At 27.7% G+C, this 18,664-nt stretch overlaps 1 protein-coding gene across 1 annotated transcript; it reads left to right on the top strand.

Annotated features, from left to right (window-relative positions):
* Nucleotides 1-360: 360 nt before the first annotated feature.
* Nucleotides 361-3,121, top strand: LOC136091875 (52 kDa repressor of the inhibitor of the protein kinase-like). The gene is made up of 5 exons (XM_065819589.1): nt 361-526; nt 955-1,123; nt 1,507-1,577; nt 1,638-1,962; nt 2,032-3,121. The coding sequence occupies exons 1-5, from the start codon at nt 361-363 to the stop codon at nt 3,119-3,121; spliced, it is 1,821 nt and encodes a 606-aa protein (XP_065675661.1).
* The last annotated feature ends 15,543 nt before the right edge of the window (nt 3,122-18,664 follow it).

Below are 18,664 nucleotides of genomic sequence, written 5' to 3'. Positions count from 1 at the left end.
AAAAAATTATTAATAAAACTTTTTACTTAAAATAAATTTTGAACGTCCATTTCGACATACACCATAAGTTAAATATTTATTAAAATCTTTTGTTATACGGTTATCAGGAGGTGAAAAAAAATTTATCAACAAATACACAATACAATACACCAATGGACATCCCCAATTTTATATGATTATATAGTGTATCTTTTTTTAAATTTTAGTCTTCGCAATTTATTTTATATATATATATGATTTATTTGATAAAAAAAATTGTCGGACGTCCCCTTTGACATACGCCCTGAAATATATAAAATTTACAAAATTAATAAATGGAATCATAAACTTGTAAAATTATCAAATTACCAAATATTCAAAATGTCGCTCGAAATTGAAATCACGAAGCTTAATAACGAAGTCAAAAAAGCTATGCTGCAAAATGACAAAATAAAATTATTCTCCTGGAAAAAAAAGTTGGAAACAAATGTCAGTTCTTTTAAAGATGCCAATATTGTTGACTCTTTTAAAGATGAGACACTTAAAAGTTATGAAATCTTTATTTGAAAGATTTTCAAAAAAAAACTTAATGGCAACTTTCTTGTTTTAAGGTACTGATATTTTTATTATATTGTTTTGTTATTGAAACAAGGTATTGACTTTTTTAATTAATAAATATAAGACTAATAAATTTAAAACTTAAAACTTAAAAATAAACATAATATTATTAATGAAAATTATTTAATTGTTATATTTTACGTATATCTAGGCCTCAAACAAATGGAAATTGTCTATACAGTTCTATCTCCTTATGTCTATCTGGGAATAACTGTATAGTTAATGATTTAAGATTATTGACCTCAATTGAACTTTTCCTAAACGCTGACTTTTATTATAACCACCCAACTTTTCAATATGTTTTTAATAATAATCCAAGCTCTTTTTTATGTTTTGATAACATTCTTCCTTTGTCAGTCTCCCTAAGTTCTTTGGATACAGGAAAAAAATGTGAAGAATTGGTAAAAGAGGAAGCTGTTACTAATTGTAATGATAAAAACTGGTCTTCTTTCCTTTTTATTCTTGCATTGTCAAGTGTTTGCAGCAAAAAAATAGAATGTTTATACCTAGATTTTGGTCTACCAAAGTATAAAAGTTTATTTAGCCAAACTATTTTACCTTGTATAAATTCATTAAACAATATTAAATCTTTTTATCTCCTTTTTTGTTACGAAAGTATTTTAAATTTTTTTTCTCCTTTTCAACACAACTATTATACTACTTTATTAATGAGAGAGAATTTAAAACGCAAAATTTGCGATGGAATTGGAAAAAAGTTACAGACTAAAATAAATTTCTATGTTTTATCTGACCATCAAGATTGTAATCTTTTGCAAGAAAAAATAAAAAATAAATCTATGCTAGTTTCTAGTTAATCATCTAATCTTTATCCAATTTTAGTAAAATTACTTTTTGTGAACCATTTTCTTAACCCTCTAATAATTACGATATTGGTTATTACAATACTAGTTATTCAAATGTTGCAAAAACCTTAAATCATTCTGAACTTCAAAATTTAGTTCAATCTATATTTGTTCCTAGTAAGAAATTTATTTTTCCTAAAAATAAAAATGGATAAAGTTTTCAATTTATATGGATAGAAAAATTTCAATGGTTTACATACTCAAATATATTTGATGGAGCTTTCTGTTTACCATGTGTACTTTTTGGGCACAATTCTCCATTTGAATGTAGTTTAGCTGAAAGATTATTTAGTAAGCCTTATGATCGCTGGAATGATGCTTCTCGTTACTTTCAGAAACAAGTGTTTGGCAAAAACAATAAGTCTGGCTGCAGAAATAAAGGTTTGCATGTAAAAACTGCTCAAGTTTTATTTTCATTATCATCGATTTGGTCTTGTAAAACAGAATCAAAAGACATTATATCTCAAAAAATAGTTCAATCACAGATTTCCAAAAATCTACAGTTGTTTTAACCTATTATTGAAACAATTATTCTTTGTGGGCGTCTTGGGTTTTCTTTACGTGGGCATAGAGACGACTCTAAGTTTCATCCTGAAAATGGTGAATTTTCTAATCACACTGCAGGAAATTTTATTGAATTACTACATTTCCGTGTACAAACTGCTGATAAAATTCTTGAAGATCATCTCAAGTATCATCAACAAAGTGCTTTCTACATATCTAAGACATCACAAAATCAACTAATAAAGTGTTTTGGAGAAGTTGTTACTGATGCAATAATTGGAGAAATTAAAAACTCTAAGTATTTTTCTAATATAGCTGATGAAGCCTCAGACAGTAACAATAAAGAACAACTATCATTAGTAATACGATTTGTTGATTCCAAGTTCAATATAAGAGAAGAATTTATTAGTTTCTTACATTGCACTGAAGATGATACTGGTCAAGGATTATTTAATGTTTTGTTAAAAAGTATTTCAGATTTTTCGTTGGATATCATGAGTTGTAGAGGACAGTCATATGATGGTGCTGGGGCAATGTCTGGACACACCAAAGGGTTACAATCTCGTGTTTTAAATCTAAATGAAAAAGCTATATATGTTCATTGTTACAGTCATAGACTTAACTTAGCCATTTGTGCATCATGCAATGTTCAATATGTCAAAAATCTTCTGGCGCATGTTAAAGATGTATCATACTTTTTTAATCTTTCACCTACAAGGCAAAAAAATTTAGAGGAGCACATTGAAAGAACTGCTCCAGTTGCTGGTAAAAAAAAATTGAAATATGTTTGCAAAACACGTTGGGTAGAAAAAGGTAATGGTTTGGATACTTTTCAAGAACTTATAATTCCTTTGGTTTCTTGTCTTGATGAAATGTCTTTAAATGTTAATAAGACTTTTAATCACTCAACGTCTTCCAGTGCATCCTCGCTTCTGAAGTTAATAACAGTTTTTGACTTTGTTGTTGCTTTATGTATAACAAGAAATGTCTTTGACATTATTCTTCCAGTAACACGATTGTTGCAGTCAAAGAGTCATGATATTTGTGATGGTTTAAATCTTATTCGGGCATTAAAAGATGTTATATCTTCGCTTAGAAGTATAGCTGATCAACACCATCAAATGTGCTATGAACAAGCACTAAAAATAGCCCATTAGCTAAATGTTACTGAAGCTGAGCCAAGAACTTCATTTATTTCAAAAAACAGAAATAATGCTCCTTAGGAATGTGTTTCTGATTATTTCAAAATAGCAATCACAATTCCTTTGTTAGACCATCTGAGTACTGAACTAGGCACAAGGTTTGACAACACTACCATAAAATTTTATAAAGCGCTTGTCCTAGTTCCTACTAAAATGATTTCAGAAGTTCGAAGTTCTCGTGACACTAGTTGGAAAGAATGTATAGTACTATTTAGTGAATTTTACAGGGCAGATTTACCAAATCCACTAGCTTTACCTGGTGAGCTTGACCTATGGGAAGCCTATTGGTTAAATTTTGAAGGTAATGTCCCTTCTAATATTACTGAGACTTTAAAAGCAATAAATTTTCCTGGCTTCGAGAACATAAAAACTATTTTACAGTTATTTGCTACCTTTTCATTTAACTTCATGTGAATGTGAGCGCACATTTTCTTCGCTTCGGCGCCTGAAAAATTATACGCAAAATATATAATGGTAGAGGAACGCTTAAATGGTTCAGCTTTAATGAATATTCATACAGAGTCACTAATATCGATATCGATACTAGATATCGAAAAAGTTATTAATAAATTTGCAATTAATAATCGTAGATTAAGTTTTAAATAAATATTAAAAAATAAAAATAGAAAATTAATACATAAATTATAAATAATAAAAAAAGTAAAAAAATTAAAAAAAAAAAAGTTCATTACTGCTAGGTAAAAAGGCCATTTTCATAGCCACACATTTTTATAAAACATAATTTAGCATGAACTAATTATTGGCATACAATGTTTTTTGCTGTTACCTTCAGGTGTATCGATTTTGTTGCGGTTCATTCTTTTAAAGTTTTGCGTTATGATTACAAATGTTATGATTTTTTTTTTTTTTAGATGTGTTAATCAGCAAGGTTGAAAAGAATGAAGTTGGGTTTACAACTTTTTTTTTTAGCTAACTGGAATACTAGAATGTGACACTAAATATATTTTTATATAACTCCATACTGATTGTTTTTTTGTTTTACTTTTAGGTGCCCTTAGTTGTAACAGTCTTATCACAGAGCGTAGCTGAAGAGGATTTACTAGGAAATTCGTGCCTCCTTCTTTACCAAAGCTTTCTTTGAACCAGGGATATCTTACTTCTGAAACATGCAGCTATTACATCACGGCTGTTCATTATAATATTATAATACCTAATGTAAAGAATTTTTCAAATAAAAAATATATAAATTTGAAACATTAATGTGTAATCGTATAACTTTATAATGGGGTATCAGTCAGGATCCGGGGGGGATGGGCCCCCTGCACCATAACCTTAAAGTTCTAAATATTTACATTGTAGAGATACAACTTTACAAAAATTATTCGAATTTGCGTGAACTTTAGCCAAATATTAATGTAGTTTGTAGTTATTGAAGTTTTTTGTCCATCTTTAAGGCTTTAATAACTTTTTTGTTTGTTCTTACAAAAAATTTTACAGCTTGGAAAATTGCTAAACGAACATATTGTTTCGTGTACTTTTTGCTGTTTTGTTATCATATAAAATTTTTTATCTGAGTAAAAATACCTTCTTTAAATTAGTTATTTATAACAACTTGTGCAACGTATATAAAACAATAAGTTCCAAACTTAATTAACTTAACTTTCTACTTGTTCTGGGTTTGCAAGATTCAGATTTAAAACAAAAGTTCTGCTGCTACAGGTTTCAATAAACCTGGAATTTGGAAATATATTTATTGTTAGTTATTGCCAAAGCCATCTCACTTTCAAAACAAATATTTTTCTGACAAATATCCTAAAATAATAAAATAGGTTTTTATTTGGTAAACTTCAAGACCACAAAGGAAAGTAAATTTTATAAAGTTAAACTTGGCACTTTGAGAGAGGGTTTATTTTTGTTTAAAGTTCTAAAAACTTTGAAAATCGAAGCAGCACCTGATCAAAAATCAATTTAAAAAACAAATATAACTGCTTCAAATAGTAGTCAAGTGTGAAATCTGGTTTATCAAAAATAACTAGTTTTTGATTAAGCATAAGGATACTTGTTTTTCCAACTCACACAACTCCCCAGAAATTAGTCTTCAATATAACTCCAGCTATTTAAAAGAAAATTCAAAAAGAAGTTGAAAAACAATTTCAGTCGGCCATATTGTTTGCCGCAGGTTTGCATCAAATGTTTTTCATCTAAAACATTGATTCAAAACAGCAACAAAAATGTAGACGTACCAATAAGCAAAGTGGATATCTCAATAAGCATGAAATATTCAAGAGATTGAGAGATGTTGACAGCACCAAAGGAAGCTAGGAAAAAACTCAGCTTGACTTTGATGATGAGCAGCAGATAAATCAATCAACAACTTCAACAACAACGTCAGCAGCTAACCAAGTAAAGTATAAAAAGTGCCCTTAAGTTTTGAGCAAAACTTCAGCTAGTCAAATTAATCTATGTTATCAGTGCAAAACTTAAATATGCAAGGTTTAGCTTTGTCAAAAATGCTTTCTAAAGTGATATATACAAAGAATTGAGTTTGGTGGCGCCAAAAAGTGCAGCACATATTATATCTCAAATCAACCTAAAAAATCCTATAATACTCAACATCATCACACAAATAAAAATTTTTTTTATTTAAAATTTGTAATTACTGTTATTAGTTGTTTAATTGTTATTATTAGTTGTATTATTTGATTATTTTTTCTTTTAATTAACCATCAAATTAGATATTTGATTCCCTCAAAATATGGAATGATATAGTTTTTTTTACAAATAAATAAAGTTTCCTAAGAAAGTTATTTAAAAAAATATTTTTTCTAATATATATTCCAATATACCTCAAAATTCTGTACAAATTGAAAAAAATAGAATTAAAAATCTTTTTCCCGTAAAATAAAAAATGAATCAAATCTCTTAACTATTTCATTAAAAATTTGCTTCATGTTATAGATTTAATCTAAATGAATAACAGGCGAAAGTTTGGAAACACTGAGAAACACAAAACAAGAAATTAAAAAGAAAATAACAATCATAATTAAACAAAAAAAGTTAATGTATTTTGAATAATGTATTACTCTAAGTAATATTTGTTTGTCTTATATAACTTTAAGACTAGATCATTTTATCAAGTGACTCATTGATATTCTGGTTATTCTATGTGCAAACATTTAGTAAGTAAACTCTCTGTACATATCTCCATGAAAATTGACTATGAAAATAGACAATAAAGATATATTTTTCTTTTTAATGAATTTCAGGTTTATGATCTCTTTTCTATCATGTCTTATCGAGAGATCCAATAATTTATTGCGATAATAAGTTAAGAGGTTTATGATCTCTTTTCTATCATGTCTTATCGAGAGATCCAATACATTCATAACTAAATTTAATTTTGTTTTTAAATTTTGAAAACGTCATTGCTAGAATCAAAATTGTAAAAATCATTTCAGCACTTGATTGAGAACTAAAATTATTTCAACTTATAGTTTAAACTTACTAAGAACTTCTAAAAAATATTAAACTAATTCAAATTTTGCGTATGATGTGAATAAAAAATACGATAAATTAATTGTATTGTGATAAACTAATTTGCAATGACATTTAAAAAGTAATGATATAAGACCCTCTTAGTTGCCTACCTTATGTTCGAATTTAGTTTTTTAAAACTAAATTCGAACATAAGGTAGGCAACTAAGAGGGTCTTATATCATTTTTTATTTATTTCGAAAACATAAGTTTGGACAACTCTTTTGTCTGAAAGAAAAAGCTATGAATCATTAAAGAACCGATGAAAGATGGGCCGATAACCTAAAGTGGAATTAGTTTATCATATGTGCAGCGCCATGGCCTACTATATTACACGGCCGTGTATGTTACATTTTAGAGGCCGATTCTAAGAGGCCTATTTACGCAACAAAATAATGACAGTGCAATATTAAAAAAACATTATATATATATATATATATATATATATATATGTATATATATATATATATATATGTAAATATATATGTGTATATATATATATATATATATATACATATATATATATATATATATATATATATATATATATATATATATATATATATATATATATATATATATATATATGCTAATGCTATTTTAGACAATTTGTTATTATTAGTAAAGCTGAATATTATGGTTAACAAATGTGTTGCATTTGGTTGTAAAACTGGATACAACAGTTCTTTAGAAGATATAAAAGTTGCTTCTTTTCATTTTCCGTTGAAAAATCAACAGTTGCTAAGTTATTGGATTCGTTTTGTAAATCGTAGTGATTGGGTGCCTTCACCAAATTCTGTCTTATGTGAAAAGCATTTTAATGAAAAGTACATTATTCGAGATATAAAATGCACGTTTAATTGGAATTTAAACCCTATTCCTGAAATTTTCTCAAGCGAATGCTTAAAACGACCTTCCACACTATCATCACCTATTGCTTTAAGAAGAGCACCTAAAACTCGTATTTATCAAGAAGATGAACTTAGTTTTTTTTCTGAAAATGATAAAATAACTGAATGGAACAAGTTAAACAGTAAACATTCACCAGAAGGTTTTCAATTTAAAAAACATCTCAATTGTGTTATTTATTACAATTTAATATTTGATCCTTTAACGCATTTTCCTTCTGTTCTTGAATCAATAAAAATTGATCATTGTTTATGTGTAGGATTACAATACAAAGGAAATAATGTTCCACTTCCACCATGGTTAATTAAAGGTCATAATGCCAAGTTAACTAGTTTGAGTATGCTAGAAAATCTTGCATCGTACATAAAAAATATAGCTTCTTCTAATAGAAATATACTTCTTGAAGAAATAAACAGTAGAATATACTATAAAGCAAAGGGTCAACCGCAATATTCTGCAGATATGATAAGACATGCTTTATTATTAAGATATACATCTAAACAAGCATATGAAATTTTACTTGAATCATTTCCTTTACCTTCAATTTCTTTGTTAAATAAAATAAAACAAGGTGGAGTTGATGCAATAAAGGCTATTAAAACACTTCGTGAGAAGGGTTCAATACATGAAGATATAATACTAATTGTAGATGAATTTTATCTTCATAAACAGGCACAATATTGTAGTGGTGTCTATGTGGGTACAGATGACAATGGTATTTTGTACAAAGGAGTTGTTGCATTTATGATTGTTAGTTTAAAGAAATCTGTTCCTTATGTTATAAAAGCAGTACCCGAAGTTACCATTAGTGGTAAATGGCTTTCAGAGCAAATATCAGATTCTATTAGTTCTCTTTCTGTATCTGGTTTTAAAATTCGAGGAGTTGTTACTGACAATCATCAAGCAAATGTAAATGCATTTAGTTTACTTCATTCTAAATTTGGTAATCAGTTAAATTTATTTATTTATCATCCTGATAGTCCAAATATTAAAATATACTTATTCTATGATAGTGTTCATATTGTTAAAAATATCAGAAATAATTTATTACACTGCAAAAAATTTGTCTTTCCATCATTTACTTATAATATAAAAGATGATGTCTATAATTGTCCAGCTGGTTATATAACTTGGGGAGATTTTCATCTTCTACATTCTAAAGATGAACAACTTCAAGGTAATTTGAAAAAAGCTCCCAAAATTACATATCAAAGTCTCCACCCTGGTAATAAAAAGCAAAATGTTTCTCTTGCACTTTCGATTTTCGATGAAACAACAATTGCAAGTTTTAAAAGTTATTTTCCAGAACGAACTGACATTTATGGTTTTTTAAGTATTTTTCAAAAATGATGGACTGTTTCAAATTCAAAACAACAATTTAGTCCTAATAAACTTGGTAATGCAATTATTTTTGATGATGGTAAAACCACATTTTTTAAGCAACTAGCTGATTGGATTGAACTTTGGCAGAAATCTCCATTTTTTACTTTATCAAAACAAACATCATCTGCTCTTATCACAACCCTGCGTTCTCAAGCAATGCTTATAGACGAGCTTATCGACGAAGGATATTTGTATGTGCTTACTTCACGACTTCAAAGTGACCCTATAGAGCGTAGATTTTCTCAATATCGACAGATGAGTGGTGGGAGATTTCTAGTAAGTTTACTAGAAGTTCAACATTCAGAAATTATTTTAGCATGTCGGACTTTAATTAAAGAGAATTTAAATATTTGGGATGAAGATTTAAAGAACAATTATGATAATCCAATTAATGATGAATTACTAATAACATTAGATTTAAATTCAAATGAGATATCAGAATTAATTCTCTCACCTGAAACAGAAGAAGTTGCAACAACAATAGCTGGTTACATAGCAAAGAAGTTAATAAAAAGAAGCAAATGTAGCAATTGCAAGTCTATGCTTGCTACAGATGCAAGCAATATAAATATTTGTCAATATCTACAAATACTTTCACGAGGTGGTCTTACTGTGCCTTCACTTTCACTTAAGGATTTCACATGTGGATGTTTTGCAATCTTTGATAATCTTTCAAATTTAATAACTAAACAAGGTGTTAATGTCAAAGATGTATCAAGCTTTGTTTTATCAAAGTACTTTCCAACAGTTTGTTTTACTTGCGATTTACACAAAGAATGGGGGTTTAAATTTGCTTCTAAAATTATAATTAATGTTTTTTTTAACAATAAACAGAAGATAATCAATGCCACTCTACGAAAAGATGCTGTTATAAGTTTTAAAAGTAGACAGAGAGAAAAATAATATTAAAAAAAAACAAATATAAATAGATAGTAACATAAAAAATTAAAATAATAAAATTTTTACCTTTTTTTTTTTTGTAAATTCCCAGTGCTGTCAATTTAAATGTGTAATGTACAAATATATAAAAATATATATTATAGATACAAATATATATATATATATAATATACATAGATATATACGTTTATAAATACATAAATCGCTAGTATAAAAGCACAAAATGCCAGTTTTTCGTGAATACTTTTTCATAGTATTTTTATTCGTAATATTATATTTATACTATCTATTTAGTCTAGATAAGATATAATTAAATGTTTTCGCTATAGTTGCGCAGCCATCTTTTTTATAATAGGCCTCTTAGAATCGGCCTCTAAAATGTAACATCCACGGCCGTGTAATATAGTAGGCCATGGCAGCGCATAAATTTGATTAAAGAAAAGTACTGCTTTTTTTCTTTTTTTAACTTTATTTAATCCGATAAAATCTAAGATGAAGAGAAGTTTAGCAAACAAAAAAGAAAGCTTTGAGCTATTTCATATAGAGTTTAGATTTAAAAATAAAAATGATTATTCTGAATTTAATTGTTAGAAATTTTTATTTTTTAATAGAAACATTATTATATTTTTATTGTTTACTATTTTATTTTTAAACAGTCTGAAAAAAAAACTGTTTAGCAGCGAAGAAGATGTAGCTGAAAGTTCAACCATGACCTCAGAGAGTAAACACTGCAATAGGTGTTCAATTAATTTTTTTATATAATCTTAGTTGCATGAAATTTTTTCTTAAAATGATTTTTGCTTCTGTTCTTTATTGATATATTTTTTTTTTTTTGAAAAAACCTAGGAGAAAGAAAAGAATGACAGAAAAGTATCTTAAGCCTGTATTATCAGTGGGACAATCAGGTAAGATTTAGAATCAGGTTTTGCTGTTTAAATTATTTGTTTACTTTATTAAATATCAATAAAGTACAATAATTCATCAGTTCATAAATAATGCATCAGTCTTTCATTTTAATTTTATGCTGAGCATTTAAATAAGTAAATTTTGTTATACCATGATTGATTTTGGGTTTGTAGGGGATAATTATTCTGAGAGTGGCAACAGTGGATTGTTTACTCCTGTGGTACACACAGAATCATCACGTAAGATTTATATTGTTGCAACATTTTAAACTTCTGCAAATATTATAAACTTATTACTTATTAATAATATAAATTTAATACTGTTTATGCTTTTATTCTTTTGGGTGGTTTTATGAAAATGAAGTTCAGCACCAACAAATTACACAGTGTGTAGATTTTCAGTCAGAAACTATTGCGATGCCAAAAAACGTGCCTGGTCTTCCTTTTGACGTAATTAATCCTTTGTCAAAAATATTTGGCCATTCTACATCAGGTAAGATGCTAAAACAAAATGCTTCACCAAAATTGTTGCTTGTAATTGTGTATGTAATGGTTATTGTTTATGAAAATGTTTTATATTGGTTTTTAATAATGGTTTCATTTTTCACAAACAGAAAAACTTTTTTTGAAAATTTTGGCTAGGCAAGAAGAAATAATAGAGGCCCAAAAGTTACATTCAGCTATGCTGCACAACATCCAACAACAAATTAATGTGACACAAGGCATTGTGGAGGAACAAATTGAGCTAAACTTACTTCTTAAAACAATTGAGGACGTGGAGGCTATTGAAGAAAAGTTGAAGGTTGCTTATTATACACTTTGCATTTGTTGGCTGAAGTCAAACTTTTATTGCTAGAAATATTTTGCTCCTCATCTTTTATAGCCGGAATTTACTTTTATCAATACTTTATCATTAATTAAATTGGGTCATCCCAAAGGGATGTAGTCAGCAACACATTATTTTGAGAAAGCTAAATAAAATCTTTGCTATATCTTTATTTTTATTCAAATAAAATTGTTTTTTTAATATATTCTTTTTTATTACACAAGTTATCATGAAACTCGATATTTAATGGCATTTACTATGCTTTAAAAAAACTACTAACTCTATTTACAAAAATTACAAAAGCTTTACTAAATTACTAAGTTATAAAATAAGTTTTTCGATTTATCCCCTTTTAGCATAACTCAAAAAAAAAACATTTAAATGTGTTTTAAAACAATGTCATTTACTAAAAACACCTAGAAATCAATACTTAAATAGACTCCTATATATTTAAAGAATTAGTTTTAAATATTTTTCTAGCAAAACTCCTTTAAGATAAATAATTTTTTCAGTATTTTCGGTTTTCAACAGCTTTGGTTTTTCGCTACATTTAGATTTTAGGATAAAAGACTTTAAAATCAACTAGAAAGCAGGTTAAGGTCATGGTTGTAGGTTAGGTTAACCTAAGGTTGTAGTTCCTTTTTGTCTTTCATTTTATCAACCTTAATAAAAAATTTTCCTACAGGTTAAACTTATTTATTTCGAAAACATAAGTTTGGACAACTCCTTCGACTAAAAGAAAAAGCTATGAATCATTAAAGAAGCGATGAAAGATTGGCCGATAACCTTAAGTGGAATTAGTTTATCATATGCGCAGTGCATAAACTTGATTAAAGGAAAGTACTGCTCTTTTTCTTTTTTTAACTTTATTTAATCCGATAAAATCTGAGATTCCCTTACAAAGTCATATAATTTATCTGGCCTGAACATTCATTGTACATTTATTGCTTATCTTTATACAATATATAGAAAAGAAAAAAAAAATACAAACAAGGATATCAATTAAAAAAAAAGTAAAAATATACGGAAACTAAAAGGATACCATTAGGTGTTGTCGCAAGAAACTGTTAATATTTGAAACTAAACTTTTTGAATGTTAAGCTTATTTCGGGTGCTTATGTTGTTTGAGGTCCCTGTAATAGTATAACGATTAAGTTTTTCTTAATAATTTATAAATAGTTGATTCTAACGAACATATGTTGCTGTCCATAGTTTTTAAGTCGATATTTTTTTCATTTTAATTTCTCTTTTTATACTTTGTGATTAATAAGTTATGGAATCTTTGTTGAACTTTTAAGTTTTTTTTAGATATAAACTTCATCTTCTTTTACACTTTACATTAAATTTTTTTTGCTTCTTGTATATTAGACATTTTGGTATTCACTTTTTTCACAATGTGGCTATAGGTTTTTAATATTATATGATCTTGCACAAATAAATAGGCTCGTGGAGTATCATTTTCGTAATTTTTACATCTTTAATTTTCTAATTTTTTTTTTACCAGTTCTTTAAAAGAATTTTTGCACTAATTTTCACGATATCAACTCAGCTAGCACACATTGCTAGCTGAGTTGATATCGTAATATTCGCAACACTGTTGTAACGTTGCTAAACGTTACAACAGTGTTGCGAATTGTATTTGTGCAACATCGGTTGTCAACGTTGTTTTCATATCATCTTAATTAAAAAAGCAAGTTCATCAACAATAAAAGATCAACTTTGGTACAACATTATTTTTAGGTTGGCTACTCGTTGCATTTAATGCTTGTTGGAATTATAGTTTTATCAAATTTTAACAAAAGAAACCTCTTTTTGTTAGAGTCGACATCTGTTGGTTATGTTATTTATGAACTCTTTTGAAGTACATATATTAGCCGTTTAATTTTTTTGATTTGATGAACTTAGTGTCAATTAACTTATTTTCGGTAAAAATAAGCAGTTTCAAATAAATATTTTTTTTAACGTTAAATGTTGCCAGAATAAGCTCAATACCATGGTCAATAATTTCCGAAACACTCACTAGTCATTCGTAAAAATTGAAATATTCTGACACTAAAAATATTACCTAAGTAATGGTTCCGACGTTGTGAAACAGGGCCCCATACTAGAGTCTTCTGCAACCTTTCCCAACCCCTCACCCTACTGTTAACGCATAGATACAAAATTTTTGGTGGAAAAAACCTTTTTTTTAAACAATTTTTTTCTCCAAAAACCAAGGAAAACATACTAAATTGTTAATTTAAAAAACATCAAAAAGTAACTTTTGTAATTACTTTGGGATTTTTGTTATAGATTAAGTTTCAAAATGAAATTAATTATATCTCAGTTTTTCAAAACTATTTTTTCACCTTAACGAGACTTAGAGATTCTAAAGATATATCCAAATAAAGATTGGAGTCCTTAACTAAGGACATTTCTGTAAAAATTTTAAATAAATTAAGGGGGCGAATACTTAAAACGACTTCTTTCTTAAAAAAAAAATGCTTAAAACCAAAATTTACCCAGCTAAAATGTGTCAGACACCCGACTGACCAACTAAGTTCCTCAACATACCTACATGTCATACCTCCCCCACACACCCGCGTAGAACTGCCCCTGAGCTTAACTTTACTTTTAAAAATTGTGCCTATAGTTTTAGGTAAGAGTGGAGCTTTAAAACAAGTTCAATTTATTTATAAAATTTAATTAAGATGCAAAGTATTTTAGACGCAGAAAAGTTGTGAAGAAGTATAAGAGTAGAGTGATTGAGACAATTGATGTTTTATAGCTGAAAATCTGAGTGACTGAGTCATCTGAGTGATTGAGTCAGTTGATGTTTTATAGCTGACTCCAAGAGAGAAAGACGCTAATAATTACAATATTTATATTACATACTCCTAAGACGAACTTCAGCAGTACATCAAATAAGAACCTAATATGTTTAAAACATAGCAATAAAATAATATTTGATTGGTGCAACAATGCCTCGTTCAAAGCAATAATTAACTTGTTTAGTTATAATTACAAAATGATTAAGTTTGATTTGACAACTCTCAACAGAACAAGTTTTCTTATTTGATCCTAAGTTTTAATCCTAAAAAGTTTTAAATCCTAAATTTAATCCTAAACAGATTTTTATCCTAACATTATTTTAGAATGTTATTTAAACAAGAAATTATATTAAATCATTCAATATTATAGAGTAGCACTAAAAATTAAAAACAAAGATCAATGAAACTAAGATTGTTTAAATGATGAGATGATATTTATGAAACACTTTGAGTTTTATTTGAAAGAGAATATATTAAATAGTATTAATAATGGTAAAACAGTTTTCACTTTTCTGTCGTCTTTTTTTTTCGATAGACTTTTCAGATTTTATTGCTTTTTTATTGAAAAGCAAAAAAAAGAAATTAAAAAAAAAGGGTCATAAAAAAAAAAAATTAAGAAATAATTTTAAATTTATTTCTATTTTTTAATAAAGTAGAAAAATACGGAAATTTTTTTTTTTGTCATAACTTAAAATACGTTATTATTCTTGAATTTAAAAAGTTACATACTTTTATGGTTTAGATATTATACATTCTATAGCATTTATTTACATTATTATCTGTTTTTTTTAATTAATTGGCTGTTTTATCGAATGTTATTATTGGTTTTTTAAAATTGTTATTGGTAATTGCATTTTTTATTTAAGTCTCTTTTTTATTTACCTATATTTTTTCATATTTTATGAAAGAATATAGGTAAGAAAATGGAACTTTTTCCAATTAATAGCTTTTTTTTAAAAAAGTAAAAAAATTTATTTTATTAGTTCATAAAAACAGCACGCAATTTCAAAACTTATAAAACTTGTTAATTACAAATCATTTGTTTGAATCTACTTACTATCTATTTTATATAGTAAAGTAATCTCTAAAATAGTTGTACAATTTTGTTATAAAAATTAAATAAATTAATAAAACTATTGCATATCATACCCAATAACTATGATTTTTAACTGATAATTTCATATTTATTACTAAATAACTTTTTGTCGATATCGTATTTTTGTTATAGAAGTATATATTCAAATAAATGTGCAACTTAATTAGAAATTTTTTAAATATATTCAACTTTACCTGACATTTTTACCGCAGTTTATTTAGTTGTCAGGTACGTGTCAAGGTAACATGTAACCACACATTAAGTAAACCATATATATCTGACACTTTTGAGTTTATTAAATCTAATTAAACATTTGTCAGAAATTAGCCGATTTATTGTTAAAGTAAAAACGATACATAAAGTTGGAAATTGCGGTTTATTTGCGACAGCAAAATAATATTGGCCACGCCAAACGACCGCAGTAATCTATTTAAAGTATGTGAAAAAACTTTTGAAAAACTTTTTTACATATATTTTTTACTTTTTTTTATAATAAGATTTAAAATATTAAGGTTTTATTTATTTATTTTTGTTCCAATATTTTCATACTTTCGAGGTTTATATTTTTAACAACAAGGTGCGTTTTTTTCATATTGCTCTCAAATGATATTTATAAATTTTTATTGTCATCCCCTAACATTCCATATAAAGAATATACTGCCATATCGGAAGGCTAACCACAAACAATTCTTCACAAAAAAAAAGGGAAACAATTAATCATCATTTTTAAATACATATGGCATATAAAAGAAAACCTCAAAGTAACACCCAACTTAACCAGGTCAGTAATTAAAAAATGTTCCCGCTTACAATAATGTCACACAAAAAAAAGCTTACTTTGCCTCCACGAAAAACCTTGGTTGTCAAACTGGTCACCTTTGTAATGAAGTGGTCTATTGTTCATAGAGCACTCCACAACAAATAACGCTTCCTCTGATTTATGGAAACTTAGCTTACCCTTTCGGGTTGTTTTTGATATATATTTTTTATTACTCTAATTAAACTTTCAAACAACCTGCCCCACCATGACAGGTTATATCTCTATTTTATGACATGCTATTCTAAATAGATTGCAAGGTTTTTTTCCTCATAAAAGTATGCAATTAATTCCTTGTTGCTAAAAAATGTTTTTACATTATCACTAATCATTATTTTAGATAATTCTTTTTTTGCAATGAATTTTTTTTACACTCTTTGCAACTCTACTGCTAATAAATCATAAAAAAGTTTAAGGTAAACGGCTCTTGTAGTTGTACATGTACCCAGTGCAATTTAAAATTTTAAACACATTTATCAGGCTATTTATATTTTAGTAAACCAGCAAACTTGACACCAGTAACTGAAAACGGTGATATATTGTCAGTTCGAGCGTGGTAACGTTGCTTATGCTGGTAACAGTGGTTTCACTCTGTATCTTGTAAACAAATAATATCTAAGAATGATCTTTTCTACGGCAACTCTTAAAGTTGATATCCTGAGTTTTTCTCTTTGCCGCCCATGGCGTCTCCTACTCTTCCGTGTAGCTTTTTTTTTACAATGATACTCAATTATTCGTTGAGTTAGCTAGTATCCTTTTGTTATAAATATTGGATTATACCCGGAGACTCTTCCGTGATAACTTTTTATAAAAGACGATACCCAAAAAACCTTCCTAAAGGTATTTTTGCTCCACAATGCTTTGAATATATGTTTCTTATATTTCTTCTGTTTCCATACAGACGCTTACCTTTATACAAATACGTTTACATGATTAAAACTGCGTTTCAAGTAATCCCAATTGGTCTAGACACTTTTTTGTGTGATTCTACCATTTTAGAGCATTAAACCGCAAGTTTGACAGTTTCTTCGGACCTACCTCGCTTGTTACGGAATCACTAGTACTTTTTTTTAGTTAGAACATTTAGCCATTCCACCTCGCCATTAGATTAGATATGTTAGACACGGTCTCTTACAAGTTGTGACCAACTACCTTTTTCTTTTACCAATAAATTACCACAGTACTGTTGACCCAATAATATACTTTGCAAATATTAAACTTTATAAATGTATTCCTAACATGATTCATATCTTAAGTATGTGATGATATCAATCCCATTCAATTTTTAATGAGCTCTTTTTAAATACAGTGATTAATACAGGTGAAATATATCCAAACGTGTCAAAAATACAGTTGATGGCGGACAACATTATTGATTTTGTTATAACTTATTTATTTCCGTTTGTTATATAAACATAATGTCAAACAATGGTTAGTTGATCTGCGTGTTTATTTCCATAAACCTAAGTATTTTTGTTGATTTGCACTCAATGCCATTTTCCAATTTGCTCGCTTTGCGTTTCAATCCATTTCGAAAAATCACTCTTGGAGTAATGCTTTTTGTATGTCAGCTAATACACATAGTTTTTTCATCCAGCTTCGTAAGAGAATGTTAAATGTTATTATAGTACTATTTCCAATACTCCTTTGTTGATCTGTTCGATCATTATGCCATCACACTCTTCTAGTTTATTAAGTTTTTCCAATTGAGTTGCTGTTGTTTTTAAACAGTTAAACAGCCAGATCCCTGTTGTCTGGCAGTTTGAGAACATCCTAGTTTCATAATATTCTTTGTTGGTTTTTCTTTAAAAATTTTTATTTATCCATTTACAAACACACAAAAGATTATGAAGTTTGCAGTTTGTGCATTTTTTTTAATGTTCAAACTGTTCGTGCAAGTTTGTTAAAAAAGTCGTGAACATCTTCGATTTTTTACTTGTTGTTTACAGCCGTTATTTCTTCAAGATCATTAATTAATGGCTTGTGAACCCATATATAAATTTTTCATAATTGCCTTGTAATGTACGTTTTGCTTCATCGTATTTATTCAATGAATTTGATAATCCAAGAATGTTATATCCGGTTTTCCTTTACGAGATCTAAAATTTGTTTTGCAAAAAGTAGTTGAACTTGCTAATGTTTGAAATATTTGAGTTATCAACTTCCAACGTGAATTGATTCCAAAATTGTAACCAGTGTTCAGGGGCGTCTATTAGCGTTTATTCAAGAGGCAGCTGCTTCATAAAAATCAAAACAGGGCAGGAAATTGAAATTTTACTCAAAATTCGGGGATGGATATAAAATAAATATGCAATCGGTTTAATCGCAAAAATAATCTAAATAAAAAAAAAGTTCACT

This window comes from Hydra vulgaris, chromosome 15, assembly GCF_038396675.1.
Source record: "Hydra vulgaris chromosome 15, alternate assembly HydraT2T_AEP".
Taxonomy (NCBI): Eukaryota; Metazoa; Cnidaria; class Hydrozoa; order Anthoathecata; family Hydridae; genus Hydra; species Hydra vulgaris.
Note: the sequence above shows the minus strand (reverse complement) of the source record. Positions and strands in the feature narration are given on the sequence as shown.

What these genes read in the sequence shown, in the direction of transcription:
- LOC136091875 (XM_065819589.1), top strand. Translation starts at nt 361, where the DNA reads ATGTCGCTCGAAATTGAAATCACGAAGCTTAATAACGAAGTCAAAAAA. An exon ending in TCAATCTATATTTGTTCCTA is followed by an intron (nt 1,578 to 1,637) that starts GTAAGAAATTTA and finishes TTATATGGATAG; the next exon opens with AAAAATTTCAATGGTTTACA. An exon ending in CAGATTTCCAAAAATCTACA is followed by an intron (nt 1,963 to 2,031) that starts GTTGTTTTAACC and finishes ACGTGGGCATAG; the next exon opens with AGACGACTCTAAGTTTCATC.